The sequence below is a fragment of the Pipistrellus kuhlii genome, unplaced genomic scaffold (assembly GCF_014108245.1).
Source record: "Pipistrellus kuhlii isolate mPipKuh1 unplaced genomic scaffold, mPipKuh1.p scaffold_m20_p_70, whole genome shotgun sequence".
NCBI classification, from domain to species: domain Eukaryota; kingdom Metazoa; phylum Chordata; class Mammalia; order Chiroptera; family Vespertilionidae; genus Pipistrellus; species Pipistrellus kuhlii.
Genome location: NW_023425574.1, coordinates 579,790 through 601,223, shown reverse-complemented (window position 1 = coordinate 601,223; position 21,434 = coordinate 579,790). Strand labels below are relative to the sequence as shown.

Sequence of the window (21,434 nt, the reverse complement as noted above, 5' to 3'; positions counted from 1 at the left end):
TAGGCCATTGCCTTTTGGAGTTTCCACAGGAAAGGTAAGGCTGGGCAGGGAGAACAGTCAGGGTTAGCTAGTTGGAACAATTTCGGATCTTTGGGCTGTAGCAGCAGTTCCAAGATGCCTGGCACCTGGCCGCGCGGTGGGAGGACTGTTGCCTCCTGGGTTTGGGGCCAAGTGGAGCGCGTCTGGCTCTGGACTGGTCAGTTTACAGATCACATGCCAGGCCCTTTGCTGCCTCTAAGAAGGGGCTAGCCCGGGATGGGCGGTCTCTCTCCATCCATAAAGGCTTTTTAAGATGTCAAAGCATTGCCCTAACAGGTTTGTCTCAGTGGATGGAGCGCTGGCCTGAGGACTGAAGGGCCCCAGGTTCGATTCCGGTCAAGGGCATGTGCCTGGGTTGCGGACACAACCTCAGTGGGAGGTGTGCAGGAGGCAGCTGATTGTCCCTCTCCCTTCCTCCCAGTTAAAAAAAAAAAAAAAAAAAAAAATATATATATATATATATATATATATATATATATATATATATATTTTTTTTTTTTAACATGTCAGATCATACTACAGTATCCAGAAAATAAAGCAAATACATATAAAATATTAAATACAGCTAGGAGCCCGAAGGAACTCGGGAAAGGCACCCACCACTGAGACTGCACGGGACTCCCCACCGGCGGAGGGCGCCTTGCTTTGGAGTCTGGCCTGTGTTGGCGGCCAGAGGAGGGCGCTGTGCCGTCCACTGCGAAGCCAGGCACACATGGCCCCTGAAATGTCAAGTCAAGTGACACTAAGCACTTAGTTCCTCAGGGTCACTGGCCGTCTCACGACCGTCTCGGGCGGAGGGACCCAATCCACGTCCGTCATTGCAGGTCGCGGCAGGCAGCGCTCCGCGGGCTAACTTCTCCGATGGCCTGAAGGACGCCACCCGCGGTGTTTAGGGTTTGGGTTTGTCAGGCTGTGTCTTCGTGGACAGCTGTGCGTCTTGTTCGCAGGAAAAAGGCATCAGGGGTGCCGCACTTTTCTCATAGGCCGGGGATGCCCTGCTAACCGCCAACGCCACGCCCGGCTCCGGCCGCCAGGGGTCAGGCGCTTCACTCGCTCCGGCCATCTCCAAGAAGGCGGCCGCGCGAGGCCCCGCCTACGTGGGGGTGTGGCCTGGTAGCCGCCAGCCAATGGGAAGGCAGAGCTGGCGGCCAGCCAATGGGAAGGCAGCGCTGGCGGCCAGCCAATGGGAGGGCAGAGCTGGCCAGCCAATGGGAGGGCAGCGCGGGGCGGGCGGACGGAGCTGCCGCCAGCTGCCGGGTCTCAGCATGTCGGGTTCCCGCGCCCTGGCCGCCGCCGCCTCGGACCCGGGGTCCGGGAGCTGCAGGAGGACGTGGGCCGAGCTGCTGGGTAAGTGGGTGTGGGGCGCGCCTCCTTCCCCCCACCTCCCGCCTCCGCCGACCCGACCCGGGGAGGTCAGGGTCCTGCGCGCTCGAGTTGCCTTCAGTACTCTCTGTCTGACCCCTGACCCTCCTGGTGAGCCCGGCCCCGGCCCCTCCCCGTCCTGTGCCCGGGTCCCCGGGTCGCCGCCGCGGTGGCGGGACTGGCGGGTGTGGGAGGGGGTGCGGGCCGCGGAGCGCCGGGGACTGTCCCGTGGCCCTCGCCGGCGGCGGAACGGGGCTTAGGCCCGGGTCCGCGGCCGCGGGGCCACTGACCGGCTGTCCCGTTGTCCGAACCGGGCCGCGCAGCGGGCCGGGCCCAGAGGCAGAAGCCCGGTCCTGAGCGGGGCCGGCGGGTCCTGGCGGCCGCCCTGCAGCTCCTGAGGCGCCATGTGGACCTGAGCCAGCTGCTGCTGGAGGTGAGGAAGGGCTGGGGCTGGAGCCCTCGGTGCTGACGGCGGAGGAGGAAACGGGGTGAGGGTGAGCGTTTATCCCTGGGGATTATGAGGAAGTTCCAGAAGTTTCGCTTCTTCAGACAAAGCGTCTGAGCGCAGGGCGGGAGGCAGGCGGCACCGGCACCGGAGTCGTCTGCCCGCTGCCAGGCCCTGTGCTGGGTTCCAGGTGGACGGCCCTCGACCTGCAGAGCCGGCCCTGAGCGGAGGGATGGACGGGCGGATGGACCGCGGCAGCCCCGGTGCGCTGGTCGGTGAGTCGGTGCTTCCTCCTCCGCAGGCCTCCGGTGACCCCCTCGCTGTGTGCCCCAGAAGCGGGGGTTCGGGCCCACCCGAGAGGGGTTGCTCTCTCTGCATGGAGGAGGGCGAGTCCGATGTTTGTGACTTGCTTGGGGTATGTTCCCCGGAGACCTCTTCTGACCTTCAAAAGGCAAATTTCTGGGCTGCTACAGCTTACAAGAAGGTGTTTTAATCTCTTCAGTCTTCTGATTTAGTTTTTGAGTGTTTCTACTATGTTTTGTGTTTCCTTAAGGCTCTGCTCTGCGGGATCAAGCCTCTCGGCTGGGGGTGCCAGTGGCCGTCCTGTCCAGCCACACAGTGGCCTCCAGCTTTGTGCAGATCTGTGCGGCGCGTGCGGAGCCCTCCCGTGGGGTGTTGCTCGACCCAGAGCAGAGAGTAAGGCACAGCATGATGTGGTCACTGGGCTGCTCGTGTTTTTTAAGCGATTGGGGGAAATGAGGTATTTCTTGATTGCTACAGGTATTTGCCCCCCCCCCTTTTTTTTTTTTTTGCCCATTTTTGAAAAAAGGTTTAACCTCTCTTTTCAGAAGAAACTGTCTTCCTTGTTAGAGATCGCTGGGCATTTACTAGCACACAGTATGTTCTCCCGTCTCACCTTCTGTCAAGAATTGTGGAAAGTACAGGTAAACCTGAGACTGTAATTCTGACGCCAGGGTTTTTCCAAGCAGGCCCTTTTGTTTGGGTGGAGCCACAGGTCGCTTCTTCTGGAATCCCACCGAGCATCTCATTAGTTGCAGAGAGTAGGGGGACGTGTTCAGTAAATGCCGCTGGATGGGAAGGAGGTACCGGCAAACACTGTGTGCGGCTGTTCACAGGGTACAGAGAAGAGGGGCGACTGTATCTGGATGGTTGGCAAAGGCTTCCTAGGAGTGCTGGGAGGTGCAGGAAGTGTAGGAGGAGTGTAGTTTCTGGGAAACGGGTGTGATTGGAGCAGGGAGACTGAGGGACGTGTGTGTGTCCTTGCTGCAGGAGGGAGGGCCTCACTGGAGAGGACAGAGGGAGAAATGGGGCCAGATCACAAAGGGCTGTGCTGTGTTGAAGAGTGAGCTTTATCCTCAAAGCTGTGAGGAGCCACGAGGCATTCTAAAAAGATATTGGCATGTTTCTTTACATTTTGGAATCTTGGGTAGGCCACAGTGGAGAAAGGTCTAGAAGTGGGTCAAGCTAGAGGCGGGCCAGGGTCCTGTCTGAGCCTGCTGGACATGTGGTGGTGAGGACGGGCAGGAGGAGGGGGAAAATGGTAGTGGGCGTGTCCGAAGGCTTGGTGAGTTTTAAAACTAGTGGATAAAATAGTTTAGGCTATGCTGCTATTCCACTTGGATTTTAAATAGAGCCTGGTGGTTAAGAGCACAGGCTGAACATTCTGTATGAAAATGCATCCTGAAGGACTCACAATGCTGCTGTTGTGTTTTCAGGATTCTTTGTTGTTGGAAGCTGTGTGGCGTCTTCAAATACAAAACATTGTGAGCCTCCAAGAGCTACTGGAAAGGTAGTGATAATATATTATTTAAATGCCATGTGATTTGTTTTTTGTAACCTCGTCTTGTATGTCTCATGTATCACAGCCAAAAATTGCCTGGAGAAACTATTACAGCTGACTTTGAACAACATGGGTTTGAACTGCACAAGCCTCCATATACACGGTTTTTCCCCATACAGTTGTCCCTCTGTATCCATGTGTTTTGCATCTTCAGATTCAACCAACTGAGAGGTTAAAAACAGTATTTTTGATCTGTAGTTGGGAGTCTGCTGATGCAAAGGGTCAGCTGTATGTGTGGTTCCACGACATTTTACATACTGGACTTGAGCATCTGCAGATTTTGGTGTTGATGGGAGGGTCCTGGAACCAGTCCCCTGCAGATACTGAGGGCTGATGACTATATTAAACTTGGGGGATCAATTTATATACAGATTTTTGACTCCTGTGTTGTTCAGGGGTCAACTGTAATTTATTATTTAAAGGGAATGTCTTTTTGTAATTGAAGTCTTATCGTGCACAGGCTTGGTAATGTTTTCTTTGTAGAAGATACATTATGTGATATGTTTAAAAATATTTTAAAAACTAAAAAGATATTCAGATAAATATGATTAATATATATGTGTGCAAGTGCTTTTATTTCATCCTGAAATCCCACCAACCCTCAGAAAGGGGGTTTTATAAAAAGGTGCAAGCCATGAAGATGGGAGGGTGTGGGAGAGGACGGAGCAGGAGGCAGATGGACCAGTGGCTGACAACTGAGCACGTTTTAGATGGGCTTGTGCAAACTAGCAGTGTGGAAAGAAGGAACCAATCTAGTGTCGTCTTTCTCCCTGGAAGACTCGGATTGACGGGTGCCTCTGGATGTCAGGGACAGGACGAGAGGCTGTGACTGAAAGCAGTGGCCAGAAGCACTTGGAAGCTCAGATGGCAGCTTTCTGCTCTAGGCAGCCAGGCAGTGGCTCCTCCCCAACCCAAGCAGGAGGCTGGGGGTTTGCATGTTTGTTCTCTGCTCAGGAAAAACTTGTTTGGGGGATTGCCCAGCTGAGTTGAAAATGCCATATTGAAACACTGGTGGTGGTTCATGTGGGCCACATCTGTATTTTTAAATATATATTTTTATTGATTATAGAGAGGAACAGAGAGGGAGAGATAGAAACATCAGTGATGAGAGAGAATCATCGATTGGCTGCCTCCTGCATGCACCCTACTGGGAATTGAGCCCACAACCCGGACATGTGTTCCTTCACTGTAATCAAACCCAGCACCCTCTAGTTTGCAGGCTGATGTTCTATCCACTAAGCCAAACCAGCTAGGGCCACATCTAGATTTTTAAGTTGGATCTTTTTGTTGTTAATTCTCACCTGACGATATTTTTCCATTGATTTTTAGAGAAAGTGGAATGGAAGGGGGAGAGGCAGAGAGAGAAACCCATGATTTAAGTTGGAATTTTATACCAAAAACAATGTTGATTAATATCAAAGAAGGAAAAAATAGAAATTATAAAAGCACTGGAAGGATGTTTTTGTAATCTTGAAGTGGAGAAGGCCTGACTGCTCTAATTAAAAATAGACAAAGGATATCAGTTGCCAGTTCCCCATAGAAGATGTACAGGTGGCCAGGCACATAAACACTGTTATCATGGAGGTGACAGGTGATAGGCGGGCAGGTGAGGGTTCTCCATCGGCTTTGCAGGCCACATGGATTCTCACACAGATTGTGCTGCATGGCCGATCCCGTGGAGACAGCCTGCAGCCTGTAATGCTGCTGTCTGTTCATTTGTATGATTATCTTATTATTGACCTTTCTTCCCCTTTCCCAACTGTCGTGAGCTATTCCAAATAAGTGTGAGTAAACTACTTGAAAATTATTATTTTTGATGTTAGTAGCAGGTGTCCCTAACTTATTTTGATGTTAGTAGCAGGTGTCCCTAACTTCTTGGTATAGAAGGCTCAGGTGGTTGCTAGCTTATTCTCAGTGGCCTAAGCTGCTGAGTGAGTGAAATGAGTGAGGAGAAAATGGCCCGATGGCTGTGGAGCAAGGGTCCAGGTGTGCTGTATGCTTGTCCCCAGCCACTCGGATGTGCAGGCGGTGGTGGCGTGGCTCTTCAGGAACCTGCGCTGTCTGTGTGAGCAGACAGAAGACACCTCTCAGCACGTCGACATCACCAGGGCTGTGCTCTCTGGTGAGTCCATCGCAGAGGCAGGCTTTGGGGCGGGGTGGCGGGGGAATTCATTTAGGTCAGCTTTCTGCTGTGTGGATCTGTGGGACGCAGAAAAGACCCTTACACCCGTGGTGTGGAGATCTAGCATGAAGTCATCTTGGGCCATACCTGTTGGATTTAACTTGAATTGTGTGGAAATTTTGTTAAGTCAGCCTGTTGATCCATTATGTTACGGGGCCTGTAGCTGGTGTGTTGAGTTAAATATTTGTGGATTATGACCTGAATGAGGAGGCACAAGCCCTCATGTGGGATTGGCAAGGAGCTCCCTCAGCATCCCAATTGGAGGAGGGCTATGCTAATTGAGGCTCAGTTTCACCCCCCAGAGAATGTGTTGAGGGAGACAGCAGGGTAGGAGCACCTGTTACTTACAAGGTGGTTAAGGATGTGGCCACCTACTTTTTGTGGGCTCAAGGGTCAGCTGTGTTTTCCTTCCAAATAGAATGGCAAGGAGAGAGTCTAGTTTGGTCAGAGCTTTTAGGTTGGGTCTGGTGACCTGCAGGGCTCCCAGGGACAGGAGCCAGGGTGTCCTCACAGCTGCCTGTGGGTCCGCCCTCAGCCCCTGAAGAGGGTGGTCTTGTGGGCCTCCTGGCCTCCTGGCTGCTCGGGGACTGCAGTGTATGTAAATACTTTGCTTTTGTGGTTTTCAGATTTTGTGCAAGTGTTTGTTTTGAGGGGATTTCAGAAAATCTCAGGTCCAAGAAGAAATGTGGAGGCTGAACAGATGCCCCAGGTAGGAGGAACAACAAAGGTGAAGCATTATAGGATTGTCGAATAAACCCCTACACCTGCACCCACCATGCCACCATGGAGTCCTCTCCTGGACATCCCTGGACCAGTGGCTGACTTTGCTGTGCTCATGAGGTGCCCCCTTCGTGTTCCTCCCCATCCAGTAGGTGTGGGAAGTGGGAACAGGTTGTGATCTCCCCCCATGTCTTCTGGTTTCCAGAGTGCTTGAAGGCAAAGATCTTCACGGCCTGGAATTCCCCTGTGATTTCAGAGGAAGGGAGGGGGCGCTCTTTCCCAGCTGCAGTCCAGACAGTGTCAGCAGGACTCTGCACGGGCAGCACCTGGGTGGTACAGACATGTGGGAAGCAGGGGGCCGGTGGGATGTGACCAGGGCCTGGGCATTCTGGGGCATCACAACAGATACTTCCAGAAAGTCTGCTTTTAACTGTCTAATCTCCTCGGTGTTGGGATGTTACGTAGACCTAAGAGGAAATCTTAACAGTGTACCTCTTTGAAAAGCCAGTATTGTATTTGACTCTAGAGTAACAACTAGCTTTCTTGTGTGGTTCACGGGTGTGACTGAGTAACGGTAACTCGTTCTGTGTTCACAGATTGCTGTGGCCGTGTTGCAGAGAATGCTGCTCTGTGAGTGTGCTGCTCTGTGCCCCAGGCTGTAAATGACTGTTTGTTTACCAGGAATTTTCTGTTTCTACCTTTTGGTTTCAAGTATTCTTCCTGTTTGTATATATATCTCCCCGTAGAGTCCTTGTACCAGAAAATCCCCTTTTTGGTTGTGCTTTAGTATAAACTTAGCCTCCACTTTTTCTCCTGGCTCATTCCTCCAGAGCTGTTGAATGAATGTTTATGTTTAACGGTGAATTGGGGGTGCTTTGTTGTCTGCATATTCTGATTGGTTGTAAAGGCTTCACTGAGACACTGGAACCTTAGAGGCCTTGTGCCGTCTGGGGGTTTGGGTGGCCTGGGAGGTCTGTAACTTGGCAGTGAGGGGCTCTTACCAAGGATGAAATGCCTGCCTTGTCCAGAAACACTTAGTCAGGGTTGTTTTGATGGGCGGTGATGATATGCTTCCGTCTCTTGCTTCCATGTCTTGGCATCAGTCGCACTTGAAACCTTGGCTGCTGGCGTGCAGGAGGAGTCCAAAGCGCACAAGGCAGTGAGGTGCTGGTACGTTCCTGGGGGGTCCTGGGGGCGGTGCTCACTAGGTTAGGGCCCAGGTATTTTAGACACTCCAGTACCAGCAGGTGACTCCTGAGCACACTCCTGCCATCGTGTCAGTGTTAGGAGAGATGACAGCTGGGAGGCACTGGGGTCCCCCGGGTCTGCCTGCTTTCTCTGAGATGAAGCAGGGAGATAGGCACCCCTCTCTGGGCCCCTCATTCCTCCAGGTCCAGACTCCTGCCAGTTGTGCTTAACAGAATGCCTTGATTAGCTGTCAGCGAGTATGGTGTCTTTTTTTTCTTCTTCAAAAATGTGGGTGTTTTTTTTTTTCAAATCTTGATTTGAGGGGCTTTTAGTGCTGCTTCCTTCTAAGGAGCATCCTTCTGTAAGCCTTGCTTTTCCTCCTGTTGGCTGACAGAGAACCGTGGAGCAGCCAATACACAAAACTAGTGTTTGTGCAGGGCTAATGACAGTGGTGGTTTATAGCTTGCTGGGCATTTGCATCCATGAAGTAGGAACTGGGGCTCTGCACCAGGAGCTTCTTCTCGTGTCTCCTCTTCTCTTCTGGAGAGGGATGGAGGAGATCCTTAGTGAGAGGCCTATTGTCGGGAGGTCGTCACCACCGGAAAGTGGAGGCATCTTTTTCCTTGAGATTCTCTTTTTGCTCCATTTGCAGGTTCAGTGGATTCAGTGGACACACATTCCACAGTATAATTTCGACGGATTCTTCAAAGAGGTTTTTCAGGCACACGCTGACTCAGATACTTACTCACCAGCCTGTGCTGAAAGGTGGGTTCCAGACTCGTTTGTTTGGGGACCATTGCCTCCCTTGACAGGGATTTGGGCCCCATGTTAATGCTCTCAGACACTTTGAGATTATTTTATTATTAACCATCCTTTCATTTGAAAAGAACACATTCTCATTAAGAAAATTTACAATTAAAGAAGCGCGGAAAGAAAAACTCATCCTTCTCATCACCAAAATAGAAGTAGCTTTAACACAAAATCTAGTTTTTTTCTAAATAGATTTTTGAAGATGTAGTTATACTTTTAAATTTCAAGGTTTGTTTCCATATGTCATTAACTTATGTATTTTATGTAGTTTCGTGGTTTTCTAACGTGTTTAATATTCATGTCATCTTTTATAATGAGTGTCCTTTGGCTGCTGCCACTATCAATGGCAAGCGTTCACTCTTAGTGATGGACTGAATGCACACCCTGTCCACTGAGCTGGCTCTGTGCTTTGGTACATCCTCAGGAGGGTCCACAGGTGGGATACAGTCGCTCTTGACAGAGGCTGCTATCCTACTCCTGAGGACCTGTGTCCTTCTTTCCACAGCATCCTCATTGATCTCCTGTTGACAGTTAAAGTTTAAAAGCAGTCAAAGTCGCCCTAGTTGGTTTTGTTTAGTGGATAAAGCATCGGCCTGAGGACTGAAGGGTCCTATGTTCGATTTTGGTCAAGGGCAGAAACCTGGGTTTCGGGCTCGATCCCTAGTAAGGAGCGTGCAGGAGGCAGCCAATCAATGATTCTCTCAACATTGATGTTTCTATCTCCTCCCTTCCTCTCTGAAATCAATAATAATAATAATAATAAATTGTTCCAGAAAAAAAGAAAAAGCAACTAGACTCAAATATGACATAGGATCACCAGCAGGTAGCTGGGCCAAAGAGACATTTTATAACCTAGAAATGGTTAACAAACGGAAATGGTGAACTTCACTAATTGAAAAAATACAAATTAAAATAAGGTAGTTCTTTGACATTGCAGCTTTAAAACCCAGCTTTCTGATGATTGCTGACTTGACGTTTTTGTCTGTTCTTCCTCCTGGTGAAGTCTCCGATGCTGTTCAAATGCAGAGGGACTGGAGCTTCGCCAGGACCCACCCTCTGCTCACTGGCCTGTACCGCAGGGTGAGTCACGGGGCAAGACGAGGGCCATGGAGAGCTCCCGCAGAGCTCTGGTTCCATCCAGTACTGACCCCTCAGCGAGGAGAGACGCAGAAGTGTCCCCTTTCAGCTCTGAGTTGTGTCCTCCAGGAAAGGGGTGGCGTCTGACTCTGCCAGCAGGTTCTGCCCTGCCAGCCCAGGCACTTTGTTTCAGCTCTTCGTGCTTCTGAGTCCCGAGGAGCTGGTGGGCCACTTACAAGATGTTCTGGAGACTCACGAGGTGAACTGGCAGCACGTGCTGTCCTGTGTGTCCACAATGGTGATCTGCTTCCCTGGAGCCCAGCGGCTGGTGACCGGTGCGCTTCGGGGGCGTTCTGGGTGTGCGAGTGTGCGTGTGTCTGCGTGCGATGTGCGCAGTGTTGTCGGCAAAAGGGGAATCATGGTGTCCATCTCAGCGAGGATGCCCTGAAGATGCCCTGCATCCTGCGGACTGTGCCCTCAGGCTCTGCCCGCTGCTGCTGTCAGCCTGTTGTAGTTGCTGTTTGGGTTCCGCTGATCAATTTCTAGTCCCTTGAAATGGACATTGAGTAATCAAGTAGTAGGGGGCACTTACTCCCCAGCGGTACATACGCATTTTATTCCATGGTTTTTCATGCCCAGATTGGGTAACCTGTCTGCTGGCCCGTGCGTTTGAGAGCTTTGACCTGGACTGCATGGTCACTGTGTTCCTGGTTGTGCGTCAGGCTGCGCTGGAGGGCCCCTCCGTGTTCCCGTCCTATGCAGACTGGTTCCAGGTGCGTTACCTTTGCTGACCTGCTGGTGTCCCAATAGGTAGTTTGCATGTCCCCCAACTTGCCAAGGAGAGTTTGTGTTAGGCAGTAAATTGTGCCTCTGATGTTCACAAGATTCCATAGTCATGTTTCAGCTGACTAGTCAAAGCTTCGCCATGACATTCAGAATTGTATGAACCAACTGGCTTTGTGGTTTCTCTCTCCAGTAGCAGTTTTCTGGTTTTGAGGTGCTTCACTGACAGGTCCCTTTGTGGACAGTAGGGCATGTGTTGTCGGTGCCTCACACCCATCTCCCTCCAGGCTTCTTTTGGGAGCTCAAGGGGCCACCACTGCAGCAGCAAGAAGGCACTGGTCTTCCTCTTCAAGTTCCTGTCTGACCTCGTGCCCTTTGAGGCCCCCCGGTACCTGCAGGTGAGAAGCCGGCTGCTGGCGCCTTTGCTCATGTCCTCCTCAGTCCAGGGATGGTTTTCCTGAGCAGGTACTTGTTAAACACTGCAAACCCAACAACTGGAGTGTAGGCATGCCCTCAGTGAAAGCGTTGGTGATGATAAAAGGCCAAAAACCACCCCCTGGCTGGTGGCCATACAGGGAGCTGTCGCAGGTCTTCCTTGGAGCAGCTCAGAGAGCTGAGACCGGGAGAACAGGAGAGTTGCACGTCCCACTTTTTATATTTAAGAATGATATGTTTTTATATTGGAGGAGAAGAACCAGGAAGGATATAACCCAAACTGCCAGGGGTCGTTACCTCTGGGCGTATAATAGGTCTGTATCAATCTCATGACTAAAATATTTCTGTAAGCCTTTAGTTAGATAACTATATCTAGCATTTGTTTTGGGGGGTTGGGCACCTAGAATCTCCTATTTCATAGAATCCAGGTGAGAGAATAGGTAGAGGAGTAGATCAAGCCATGTACCATATGGGGTGAAGCCCAGAGCACTGCTCACGTCTCCAGGGCCTCCCCTGCCTGTCTGAATGCTTGACCCCTGGCTTTTAAGATGGAAAGGTGCCTGGTGATTAAGGCGGCAATGGTACCTTCCATCTGAGGAGAGAGGTGTGCTGAGAGCCTCGGGCCCTCCCGCGGGACTCTTGTGCCCATTTCTGAAGGCGCGCCTTCGGGTGCATGTGGAAACCCTCACCAGGATCCCATTTCGTTCCATCCTTTTCTCCCCCAGCTTCTGCCCTCGTGGTCTTTGGCTAATTCTCTGACTTTCCCATCCTGTTGTGTCGTCTGCTGCAGGTGCATATTCTCCATCCACCCCTGGTCCCCAGCAAGTACCGCTCCCTCCTCACAGACTACGTCTCGCTGGCCAAGACGCGGCTGGCCGACCTGAAGGCAAGTCCTGGCTTCCCCTCCTCCCCTCAACCTCCAGCTGCCCACACCCATCTGGTCCTCAGTGTTCTCGCTCCTGTCTTCTGTGCAGGTTTCTGTGGAGAACATGGGGCTCTATGAGGATTTGTCTACAGCCAGGGACGTCACAGAGGTAATTTACCTTGGTGCTGCTGCCTCGGGCCCCCCCATGCCCTCCCTCAGTCCCCCTCGTGCTCACCAAGCACATTCTTGTTCTTGTTTCTTGTGATGGAGTTGAGCCTTTCCTGCCTGGGACCTGGGATGTCTGGTGCAGGTGGAATGTGACAGTTGCCCCAAGTGCTTGTTCTGTAACATCTCTGTTGAGAACAGGAACAGGACCATCACTGCGTGTGGGAAGGGTTGTCTTGTGGGAAGGGTTGTCTTTTGGGAGACCCCGTCCATGTGGGTTTGAGTGGACAAAGTGACCTATAAAACTGCAGGGAGGTGCCTTTTTTTCTCTCTCTAGGAATTACAGGAAAAGAGGTTAACTACATTTATGTAAACCAAATGTTAGGTGTCCATGTGGTATGCGTGTCTTCTTTAAGACCATTTTACAGGTACTTAAAAGTTGTGAGTTGCTGGAGAACTGTTACAAATGCTATTAAAGTGAATATTATGAAATACTTAGTTCCTTTTTCTGTTTAAAATGTACTGCTGTACTTAAGAAAAATATCAAACTTAATTTCTGCTCCTTCTCACCGGAAAATCTTTAGTTGGAGCTCTTTACTGTCCTAGAAGGGAGCAGAGAGGAGAGGTAGGAAGGAGATGGAAGGATGGCAGTGGCTTTCCACAGGGGCCATGTTGTTACCGGGCTGCTCATTGGTCTGACTGCTGAGGGCAGAGAGAAAGCCACCAATGCCTTTTGTGGTTCTGAATTCCCAGTGTGCACGCATCGACTCCGCACCTTTTACCTCAGATGACAAGCCTTCTATTAAGTGTCCTGTTCTTTTCTTTCCTCCCTTCACGGAGTCAGCCCCACCGCCAGGCATCCCAGGATGTGGAGAAGGCTATCCAGGTGTTTGAACACACAGGGAAAATTCCCATTGCCGTCATGGAGGCCAGGTAGGGTCATGCTGGGGCTGTCCCTCATCTTTTCTCAGGGCCACAAGCCGCAGGGAGGTCATGTTTGTGGGGAGATGCAGGAGTCCATGTAAATGTCCCAGCAATGGTCTTGCAGCTTGCTGGTGTGGAGTCCTTGACGTGACATGAGTTTTCTTTAGAAAAGCGCAGGGCACCCCAAAACAGCCAACAGGTGGAACTGAGTGGAACCCACACTGTTCGAGGGACGATTGTTTTTATTAATACTTAATTGGTGACCAGTGTGAAGCTAGTACAGGGAATCAAATACCAAAACTGTGTTGAATTTTATGTGATCCCAAAACTTGTTAAGTTCTGGTTAATACCAGTGTGGATTAGCTTTATTTTAAGGTATTGCTTCTGAAAAATGTGGTCCTACTTCTGGGATTTCCTAGGGGGCAGAGTGTTATCCAGATTCCACAGGACACAGGCGACCAGCACAGACTACCCTTTGTATGAACTGGGACTTAAAAATGTGATGTAATGTCATAGCCGTGAAAGGAGACAGCCCACATGGTGCCACTCTGGAACAGATGTTTTGTTGTGTTCACTGAGGTCCTGGCGCTTCTGTTGTCTGAGCCCTCCCTTCTGTGTTGCAGCATATTTAGGAGGCCCTACTACATCTCTCACTTTCTGCCCGCCCTGCTCACACCGCGAGTGGTGAGTACACATCTTCACGAACTCGGGACCGAGGCGGCAGAGAGCAAGGACATTCCTGCCTGGATCTCACTGGAGTCTCGTGTTTCCTCTCACAGATCCCGAGTGCCCCTGACTCCCGGGTGGCCTTCATAGAGACCCTGAAGAGGTGCGCAAGGACAGGCTGCTTCTAGTAGGGCTTTGACAACGCAGAGGATTCTGGGTCTTTTGTAGAGATGTTTTTGTCACGTGTGTTTTACTTATAAAATATTGGCTCAAAATTAGTTAACATTTTAAAAGAATTTCTTTGATTCTAAGTATTGCCACTTAGCATAATTTTTCAAAGAACATGTAGAAGATTGATTGATCTGGGAGCTAAGTAGTGTTTTTCGTACAAAATCATGAAAGGAAAATTAATGCCAGCTTTTTTTGTATTTGTATGATGTAGCTTAATTTTTTGACATTTATTTCTAGTCTTAAAAAATGTTTTGTCAAAGTTAAATTGGTTTAGAAAAAAGAATTATAGTTCTGAAATTTATTAAGAAAAACAGCCACCACTCACCCCTCCCTGCCACTTTTTTCTGTTTGGATGCAACTGTTTTCAACTCTAGCTGGTTTTATTTCCGTATCTCTAAAGAGCGTTTTTATTTTGCTGCTTATCACATTTTCTATTTTAGGAAATATCAATTGATAATCCCTGTGGAATAAATTCAAACAATTTTTTTAAATTTATTCCATCAATACAATTAGCTGTCCTTTGTACAATAGTTTTAAAAACTCAGTTTTTACTTTTATAAAAAACTGTTCAGATTTGACCTTAGGAATCCAGTTGTTTACTTTTGTTTTCTCTGGAGTTCATATTTGTCTTACCTCATTTTCCTTCTACATATCATGATTCGCCTGCAGATCCTGCCAGTTGTCTAGAGTCCTCTCATTCAGAGTCGAGTATCCAACAGTTACATCTGGAGACGCCTCTTGCAGAGCCTTTTTCTGAACTGCTCCAGTCTGAATTGTTAGCTTCTGGCCTCTGAGCATAGCTGCCATCTGTGTCTCCTTTCGACATCCCTCAGGAGTGTTCCTTGGCTTGTGCTGACCCTTCCTTTTCTGTGTCTCATATCATCCTCTTGGCTTGCTCCTTTATTTTTGTGGAACATACCCTGTTGATGCAGATTTTTCTTAAAGGATGGATGGGAGGTAAAAAAAAAAAAAAAAGTTTGACACCATACTGAGCCTTCAAGTTCAATAGGTAATTTGGTTGAGTGCAGAAATATAGGCTGGAGCTTGTTTTCCTTTCAGTCTTAGAAAAATTCCTCCATTGACTTTCAACCTCTTTGTTGTTGAGATGTTATGAGCTTATGTGTTTTTCTCTCTGGAGGCCTGTAGTGTCTTATTTTTTCGCTGTTCTGAAGTTTTATAGTAATGTGGATTGCTGTGGGTCTGATGTCATTTCTTTGCTGGGCAGATGGTAAGCCTTTAAATCTGGAAATCCATGTCCTCCAGTGCTAAGAAATTTTGTCTATTTTAAAACATTTTGTTATGAGAAATTTAAGATAGAAAACTACAGATAAGAGTATGTATAACCCAGCTTTCATAGTTATCAACAAATGGCCAGTCTTTCATCTGTAGCCCTCAGTTCATCCATTTACCCACCCTTCTGGGTTATTTTGGAGCAAATCCAGACACTATTATTCCACCTTAGCTAATTTCACTGCAGGCTTGCTGTCCTCTGCATGGTTTTTGGAGCCCTTGATTTTCAGATTTTAGAGTTCTTGGATTGTCTTCTGATGTTTTTTCTCTTCTGACATATTTTACATATCTGGTGTTTGGGGATTTTTTCCCCTCTTCAAGTTCACCTGCCTGTCCTTTAGTGAGTTTCACTTTTGCCACCAGATGTTCCTTTTATGTCAGTCTGGTCTTGCTAAACAGCTGTTGTGTTTGCCTTCCCTCTCAGAGTAGTGGTGATAATGGTGCCTGAGGGTTTTCTGTGAATTTCTCCACTTTCTTTTGTTTGCATTGATTTCTACTTTTTAAAAAATACTTTTATTGATTTTTAGGGAGGAAGTGAGAGGGACCGATGGAAACATTGATTGGCTACCTCCTGTGTGCCCCCTGCTGGGGATCGAGCCCAAAACTTGTGCATGTTCCCTGACGGGGAATTGAACCAGTGAGCTTTGGTTCCTGGGCAGTGCTCAACCACCGAGCCCCACCAGCCAGGCTGGTTTCTATTTCTTAAGCTAAAAGCTTTCCACTTCCCAATTGGTTGGTGGTCCCCCTGGGTTCCTACTTTCCAGGCTCCTGATGGGCCCTCGCTCTGGAGCTCAGCTGTGTCCTCTTCCTGTTTGTATCGTCATGGTTTGCAGGACTGGCAGGTCAGATGCCCTCCTGGCTCATGTGGAGGCTTCTTGTCCTGCAGACCATGCCTGTGTCCATGCGTCCCATACCTGAGCTGTCCCTTGTGGCTCCTCTGAGGGTGACTCCATGGCTTCTGTCCTTGGACTTGTCACTGTGTCCTGAGACAGTGCCAGCCGTGGTTTGTAAACGCCCTTTGTCCTTATCACAGGACCTACTCTCTAATTTTTTGTGTTTTTCATCACATTTCAGTGTTTTTGTTAGTATTATTAATTACAGTAGTATAAGTTCCCTTTTAAAATTTGTAAATTTCTAAAACTTGAACAAGAGAAGTAAGAAAATGCATAATCTCCTTGCCCAGTGAAACCAGTGCTGCAGATGTGAGCACATGGCCTTGTGTACCAGTGAGGACGTGATGTAGCGTGGTTTTTCTAAACGGGGTCACAATGTACAGTGCTGTGTAATTACACTTACTCTGTCACATACTTTTGCTTTATTAAAGTTTTTGGAATTGTAAGCTTGAGAACTAGCTTGAATTATAGTTGACCTGATTTTAATCTTTTGTTCTGATCCAGAGCAGATAAAATCCCCTCGTCTCTGTATTCCACCTACCGCCAAGCCTGCTCTGCTGCTGGAGAGAAGACACCGACAAGTAAGGGCTCTTGGCCAGGAGCTGTGGCAGTGGCGCCTCGGTCAGTGCTGTCTGGTTAGGTTACGCTGGGTCTGACCAGGGCTCTGGGTTCAGAGACTGCCCACCACCAGCCCCAGTCACGGACCAGGATGTGATGCCGTCGGCCCCGTCGCTGATGTACCTGAAATAGCACGTTCCTAAAGCAGTGCATGTGTTAGGAACTCTGCTGTTTGTGGTCCCACTGAGGGTGATGAGGTTTCTGCTTGCCTGTCCTGAGTTCAAGCTTTAAACTCGGGTGACCTCTCAGACTCAGCAGCCAGGCTTCAGAACTGTCTCGTTTCTGAAGCCTGTTGTAGGGCTGGGCTGTGACAGCTTTCTGGCTGACCATTTCATTTTTTTGTTTTGTTTTTAATATATATTATTGATTTTTCACAGAGAGGAAGAGAGAGGGATAGAGAGCCAGAAACATTGATGAGAGAGAAACATTCATCAGCTGCCTCTTGCACACCCCCTACTGGGGATGTGCCCGCAACCAAGGTACATGCCCTTGACCGGAATTGAACCCGGGACCTTTCAGTTCGCAGGCCGACACTCTATCCACTGAGCCAAATCGGTTTTGGCTGGCTGACTATTTTGATGGTGGTTGAGTTCTTTGGTAGATTTCGGGGGGGGGGGGGTGTCTTTCTGTTTCTAGGGAGCAGTGACATGGATCTACAACACATCTGAAAGCATGTAGGGGTGAGATGGCCATGCTCAGAGCTCTGGGCAGACTCGGTGTGTTCCTGCCCACCCTACCTGGCCACTAATAAGGCGGTGGCTGTCAGCAGTGCGTCAGGCTGTTTTCTCACAATGTCACTGGACAAGGGGCAGGAGCCACGCTGATGAAGCAGCTTGTGTTTGCTTGTTTCAAACCTCTGAACTGTAGGGCCATGTAGGCTCATGGGGCTTCTGTCTGCCAGAAACCCCTTTCACTAGCATGGATAACTTATAACATGGAGGCCAGCCCGAGTGGGCAAAGAATGAAGGTCCCAGATCTCACTGCTCTCAGATTCAGTGAGACAGCAGTTCTGTTGGGAAGTCCTCTGTGGTGTTGGTCCTCCTCGCCCAGCCCTGGGTCCCACCTTTGGGGGCTTTCAGAATGTTTTCTGCTGTAGAACTTGTTTAACGGCTCATCAGTAGAAGCCTGAAGCTCTGGCTCCTGGTGTCACCGGAGACCTGTGAGGCTTGCTGCACACAGTGTCCTCTCCAGCGACACCAGAAATGAACTGATTTTGCTTTTAAAACACCAATTCTGCCTTTTTTCTTTGTTTTATTTTTTTCCCCACCTATGGTAAACAACTTAGAAGTTTGAGAAACAAGGAATAAGTCATTCATGACTGTCTCCTGCCCAGCCTCCCTTGCTGTGCTGCTTTTTTTTTTTTTTTTTTAGAAAAAGGGGATGGGGGGATAGAGAGATAAAAACATCAATTGACTATCTCTTGCATGCCTCCTACTGGGCATTAAGCCCACAATCTGGGCATGTGTCCTGACCAGGAATTGAACCAGTGACTTCTTGGTTCATGGATCAATGTTCAACCACTGAGCCACACTGGCGGGCCTCATCTTTTATTAGACACATGCTTTTTGTACTTGTGGCAATGGGGCGGGTAGACCATGCTTGTTCTTGAGCTTATTTATGAGTGTTTTGATTTTTGATGTGACAGTATCCAGCCTCAGGAGGGTATCATCCCTCCTTGTGGGCAGAGAACCATGGGAATGAGCAGGTCCGCATTCAGCTGCGTGTTTCCCATATGACTTACTTGTTAGAATCACTCTTCCTGGTCTCGCAGCAGATGCAGCCCTGGGAATGGAGGTGGAGGCAGAACCTGGCTGTGCGGAAGGCTCCCTGGGACTGCTCACAGCTGCACTTCAAGAGCTCAGGGCTGCCATGACAGACCCCGCCCATTATGATGGTGAGGACGGGCAGTGGGCAGGCTTGGAGCTGTGTGTGGCCATGGATGGGGCTCAGTGGCTGGTCCACTCCCTCAGGGTGGTAGTGGTTGGTACTTATTCCTGTGGTTCAGTGTTTGGTAGTGATGCTTGACCCTGGTGGTGTCAAGGATGTGGTCCTCTTTAGACAGGCTGGGAGACCAGTCACTCAAGCTGTCACAGACCCTTGGCAGACGGTGACTGTTCTGCTCTATGGCATCCCAGTAGGACAGGTGGTGGAGAGGAGGCTGAGCGACGGTACTAGTTGGGGTTTTCTTTCTTTTCCTAACGCCTGTGCCTCTGCTGCTGTGTGCATTGTGAGTGTTTCTCTGAAGTAGGAGCCCGGACAGTTGATACTTCGCAATGGTGCACAGCAATCTATGAAATAAATCCTAACTCCCAACACTTTCAGACTTTAGTTATGGAAAATGCAAAATCCCAAATAGTAGGCTAGCCTGCACCGGCATGGCTAAGTGGTTGAGCGTTGATCTATGAACCAGGAGGTCACGGTTTAATTTCTGGTCAGGGCACATGCCTAAGTTGCAGGCTCAATCCCCAGTGTGGGCATGCAAGAAGCAACCAATCAATGATTCCCATCATTTATGTTTTTTTTCTCTCTCTCTCCCTTCCTCTCTGAAGTAAATAAGATTATATTAAAACAAAATTAGTAGGCCATATTTTTACCTAGTAACTGTACAGGTTTTATTTTTTTATCCTTACCCAAGGATATATTCATTGTTTTTAGAGAGAGAGGAGAGAAAAACATCTATCAGTTGCCTCCTGTATGTGCCTTGACTGGTAATTGAACTGCAGCCTAGATGTGTGCCTTGACCAGGAATGCACCCTTTCAGTGCATGGGATGATGCTTCAGCCAGCCAAGTCACCCGGCCAGGGATCTTCTGAATTCATTTTATTCCCCTAAGAAAGAATATTCTGAGAGAGCCTCACGGAGGAAATACTAACAAAACTATTAGTTCTTCTGCTTGCTGGGTGCCTGCAGGGCCTTAGCTGCGATCCTGCAGAGTGTGCCAGGGGTGGGAGCATGGCCTTTCAGAGTTGTGCGCAGAATGTGGCGTCTGGAGATCCTGGGACCTGGCGGGACCCAAAGGCTCCAGCAAGGTGGCTGAAAGGTCAGGTCAGCCTTCTTCCAAAGCAGCAGAGGTTCCATTTCCACACAGTATGGTTGGCCCACTCAGCACCCACCCAACCTCTGGTGCTTCAAGGTTGTGGCTCTTGGCCATCAGAAACATGATGGCAGCTGGGACGCAAGCCTCCAGCAGATGACACAGTTTGGGGGAGAGGTGGTATGTGATTCAGATGAAGAATTTAAATAATGGTGAGGTTTGTGGTGGTGACAGTGCGTGCTCCTTACATGAGCAGTACATGCGTATGGTGACTGCCCCTTTGCCTCGTCACCTCTCCACACCCAGTCACTGCCGCCTGCAAGGAGTTGGCCCTGGGGTGCAGTCAGGGTGGTAGTGTGTAGTTTCTGCGCCCTCATTAGCCCCTCTGCATCCCTCCCTGCACCCCTGCTCACCTGACGACTCTGCCATTTGCAGTTTTGTCTGCTCAGATTGCGGTGGTTTCTGAGAGGCTGCACTCTGCCCTGGGCCTCAGTGAGGATGACGGCAGCTCCGAGGTCTCGAAGATCCAGCTCAGTGTTCTTGCTCCCAAACTGGAGCAGCGGGAGCAGCAGGTGAGTGTGGGAGGCCAGAGAGCACAGCTGTTGCGCCTGCTGGGTTGTGCTAGAGAACTGAAAGCCCTTCTCTTCACTCTGGTCCTGCATTTAAAGTGTATACATGGAACCAAAACATCGAGTCCTTGGTGCCTGGGTCAGCACCCCACCTGTGTGCGCAAAGAACATGCAGCAGAGGCTGTCTGTGGCCTCAAAGTCCACAACATTTGCTCTCTGGCCTGCTCTCTGCTGTAACATTTCACCAGAGGAGACTGCGGGACAGCACAACCTGTCATGTTCCCAGGGTTTGGGAGTGGGGATTCTTGTACCCGTTTGCTTTGGAGTTTCCTCTCTGAATGCAAACCTGTCAAATGTGTGTAAATAATACAAGATCCGACTCATGCATGTTCCCCTCCACGTGTCTCTCCTCTCAGGTCGTGGATCTTCTGCTGACGTCTTTCTGTCAGAACCTAATGGCAGCCTCCACTTTTGCCCCACCGGACAGGTAGTCTGGGCAGTTTGTGTGCAGGTGGCCTGCTGCCCTGGGTGGCCCCCTTGGTGGAGCAGAGCTTCTCCCTGGTTCCATCAGTTCCTGGTCCTCGGGCTTCCTGCTGGGCTACGGGTGGGGGCTATGCTGAATTCACCCAGTGGGGGTGGGGCAGGCGTTGAGCATTGCACAGGAGGCGCCACTATTTGAGGAACTGCCTGCTTCTTGCTGAGGTCTCTTTTGCCTGAGTGCTGGTCCCCCAGATCCTGGGAGGGCTGTTCAGGACTGGGACTGGCCATTGTCTCTGCAGGCAGGGCTCCTGGGCGGCCCGCTTTGTGACGACCACATGTAGACGCTCGCTCCTCCCCGCTGTGCTCACCAGGCTCTGCCAGCTTCTCCATCACCAGGTACAGCTGCTGCCTCCAGCTGGGAAGGGGGCTCTGCACCCTCCCTCCTGCTGAACTACTTCTCGGTCCCATTTTAGGGCCCGAGCCTGAGTGCCTCGCATGTGCTGGGGTTGGCTGCCCTGGCCATCCACCTTGGCGAGTCCAGGTCTGTGCTCCCGGAGGTTCACATGGGCCCTCCTACCCTTGCCAGGGGCCTCTCCATCCCTGAGTTCTTCAGCAGCCTCCTGACATGCAGGTCCAAGGAGTCCTCACTCTTCTGCCTCAAGTGAGCTTTCCCCTGGTCCCTCAATTACTTGTGTCCTCTGTTAGCAGAAGTCAACAAATGTGTCCCTCAGATAATGACGGGTTAACCTCTTGATGTCTGTCCTTCCAGAATCTTGTTTCTATGTATTTATGTGGGA

At 49.9% G+C, this 21,434-nt stretch overlaps 1 protein-coding gene and 1 pseudogene across 5 annotated transcripts in view; one reads left to right on the top strand and one right to left on the bottom strand.

The window, feature by feature from the left end:
* Nucleotides 1–789: 789 nt before the first annotated feature.
* The window catches only part of FANCA (FA complementation group A), a 36,367-nt gene continuing 15,722 nt past the window's right edge, over nucleotides 790–21,434 (top strand). For 2 of the 5 annotated variants that reach the window (XM_036422669.2, XM_045575845.1), the window contains exons 1-26: nucleotides 790–1,386; nucleotides 1,725–1,834; nucleotides 2,037–2,121; nucleotides 2,400–2,542; nucleotides 2,695–2,790; nucleotides 3,583–3,656; nucleotides 5,717–5,829; nucleotides 6,516–6,598; nucleotides 7,206–7,239; nucleotides 7,713–7,779; nucleotides 8,450–8,562; nucleotides 9,611–9,687; nucleotides 9,878–10,019; nucleotides 10,324–10,457; nucleotides 10,755–10,865; nucleotides 11,693–11,788; nucleotides 11,877–11,936; nucleotides 12,777–12,865; nucleotides 13,480–13,540; nucleotides 13,636–13,685; nucleotides 16,441–16,517; nucleotides 18,329–18,448; nucleotides 20,024–20,160; nucleotides 20,574–20,644; nucleotides 20,937–21,033; nucleotides 21,111–21,298. In XM_036422669.2, coding sequence (XP_036278562.1) covers nucleotides 1,167–1,386; nucleotides 1,725–1,834; nucleotides 2,037–2,121; nucleotides 2,400–2,542; nucleotides 2,695–2,790; nucleotides 3,583–3,656; nucleotides 5,717–5,829; nucleotides 6,516–6,598; nucleotides 7,206–7,239; nucleotides 7,713–7,779; nucleotides 8,450–8,562; nucleotides 9,611–9,687; nucleotides 9,878–10,019; nucleotides 10,324–10,457; nucleotides 10,755–10,865; nucleotides 11,693–11,788; nucleotides 11,877–11,936; nucleotides 12,777–12,865; nucleotides 13,480–13,540; nucleotides 13,636–13,685; nucleotides 16,441–16,517; nucleotides 18,329–18,448; nucleotides 20,024–20,160; nucleotides 20,574–20,644; nucleotides 20,937–21,033; nucleotides 21,111–21,298 — 2,648 coding nt within the window. In that variant the 5' untranslated portion in view covers nucleotides 790–1,166. Of the gene's footprint in view, nucleotides 1,387–1,724; nucleotides 1,835–2,036; nucleotides 2,122–2,399; nucleotides 2,543–2,694; nucleotides 2,791–3,582; nucleotides 3,657–5,716; nucleotides 5,830–6,515; nucleotides 6,599–7,205; nucleotides 7,240–7,712; nucleotides 7,780–8,449; nucleotides 8,563–9,610; nucleotides 9,688–9,877; nucleotides 10,020–10,323; nucleotides 10,458–10,754; nucleotides 10,866–11,692; nucleotides 11,789–11,876; nucleotides 11,937–12,772; nucleotides 12,866–13,479; nucleotides 13,541–13,635; nucleotides 13,686–16,440; nucleotides 16,518–18,325; nucleotides 18,449–20,023; nucleotides 20,161–20,573; nucleotides 20,645–20,936; nucleotides 21,034–21,110; nucleotides 21,299–21,434 lie in introns of those variants that run through there. The other 3 variants (XM_045575846.1, XM_045575844.1, XM_036422668.2) reach the window with 2 other exon arrangements.
* On the bottom strand, nucleotides 8,126–8,383 carry LOC118710189 (annotated as a pseudogene).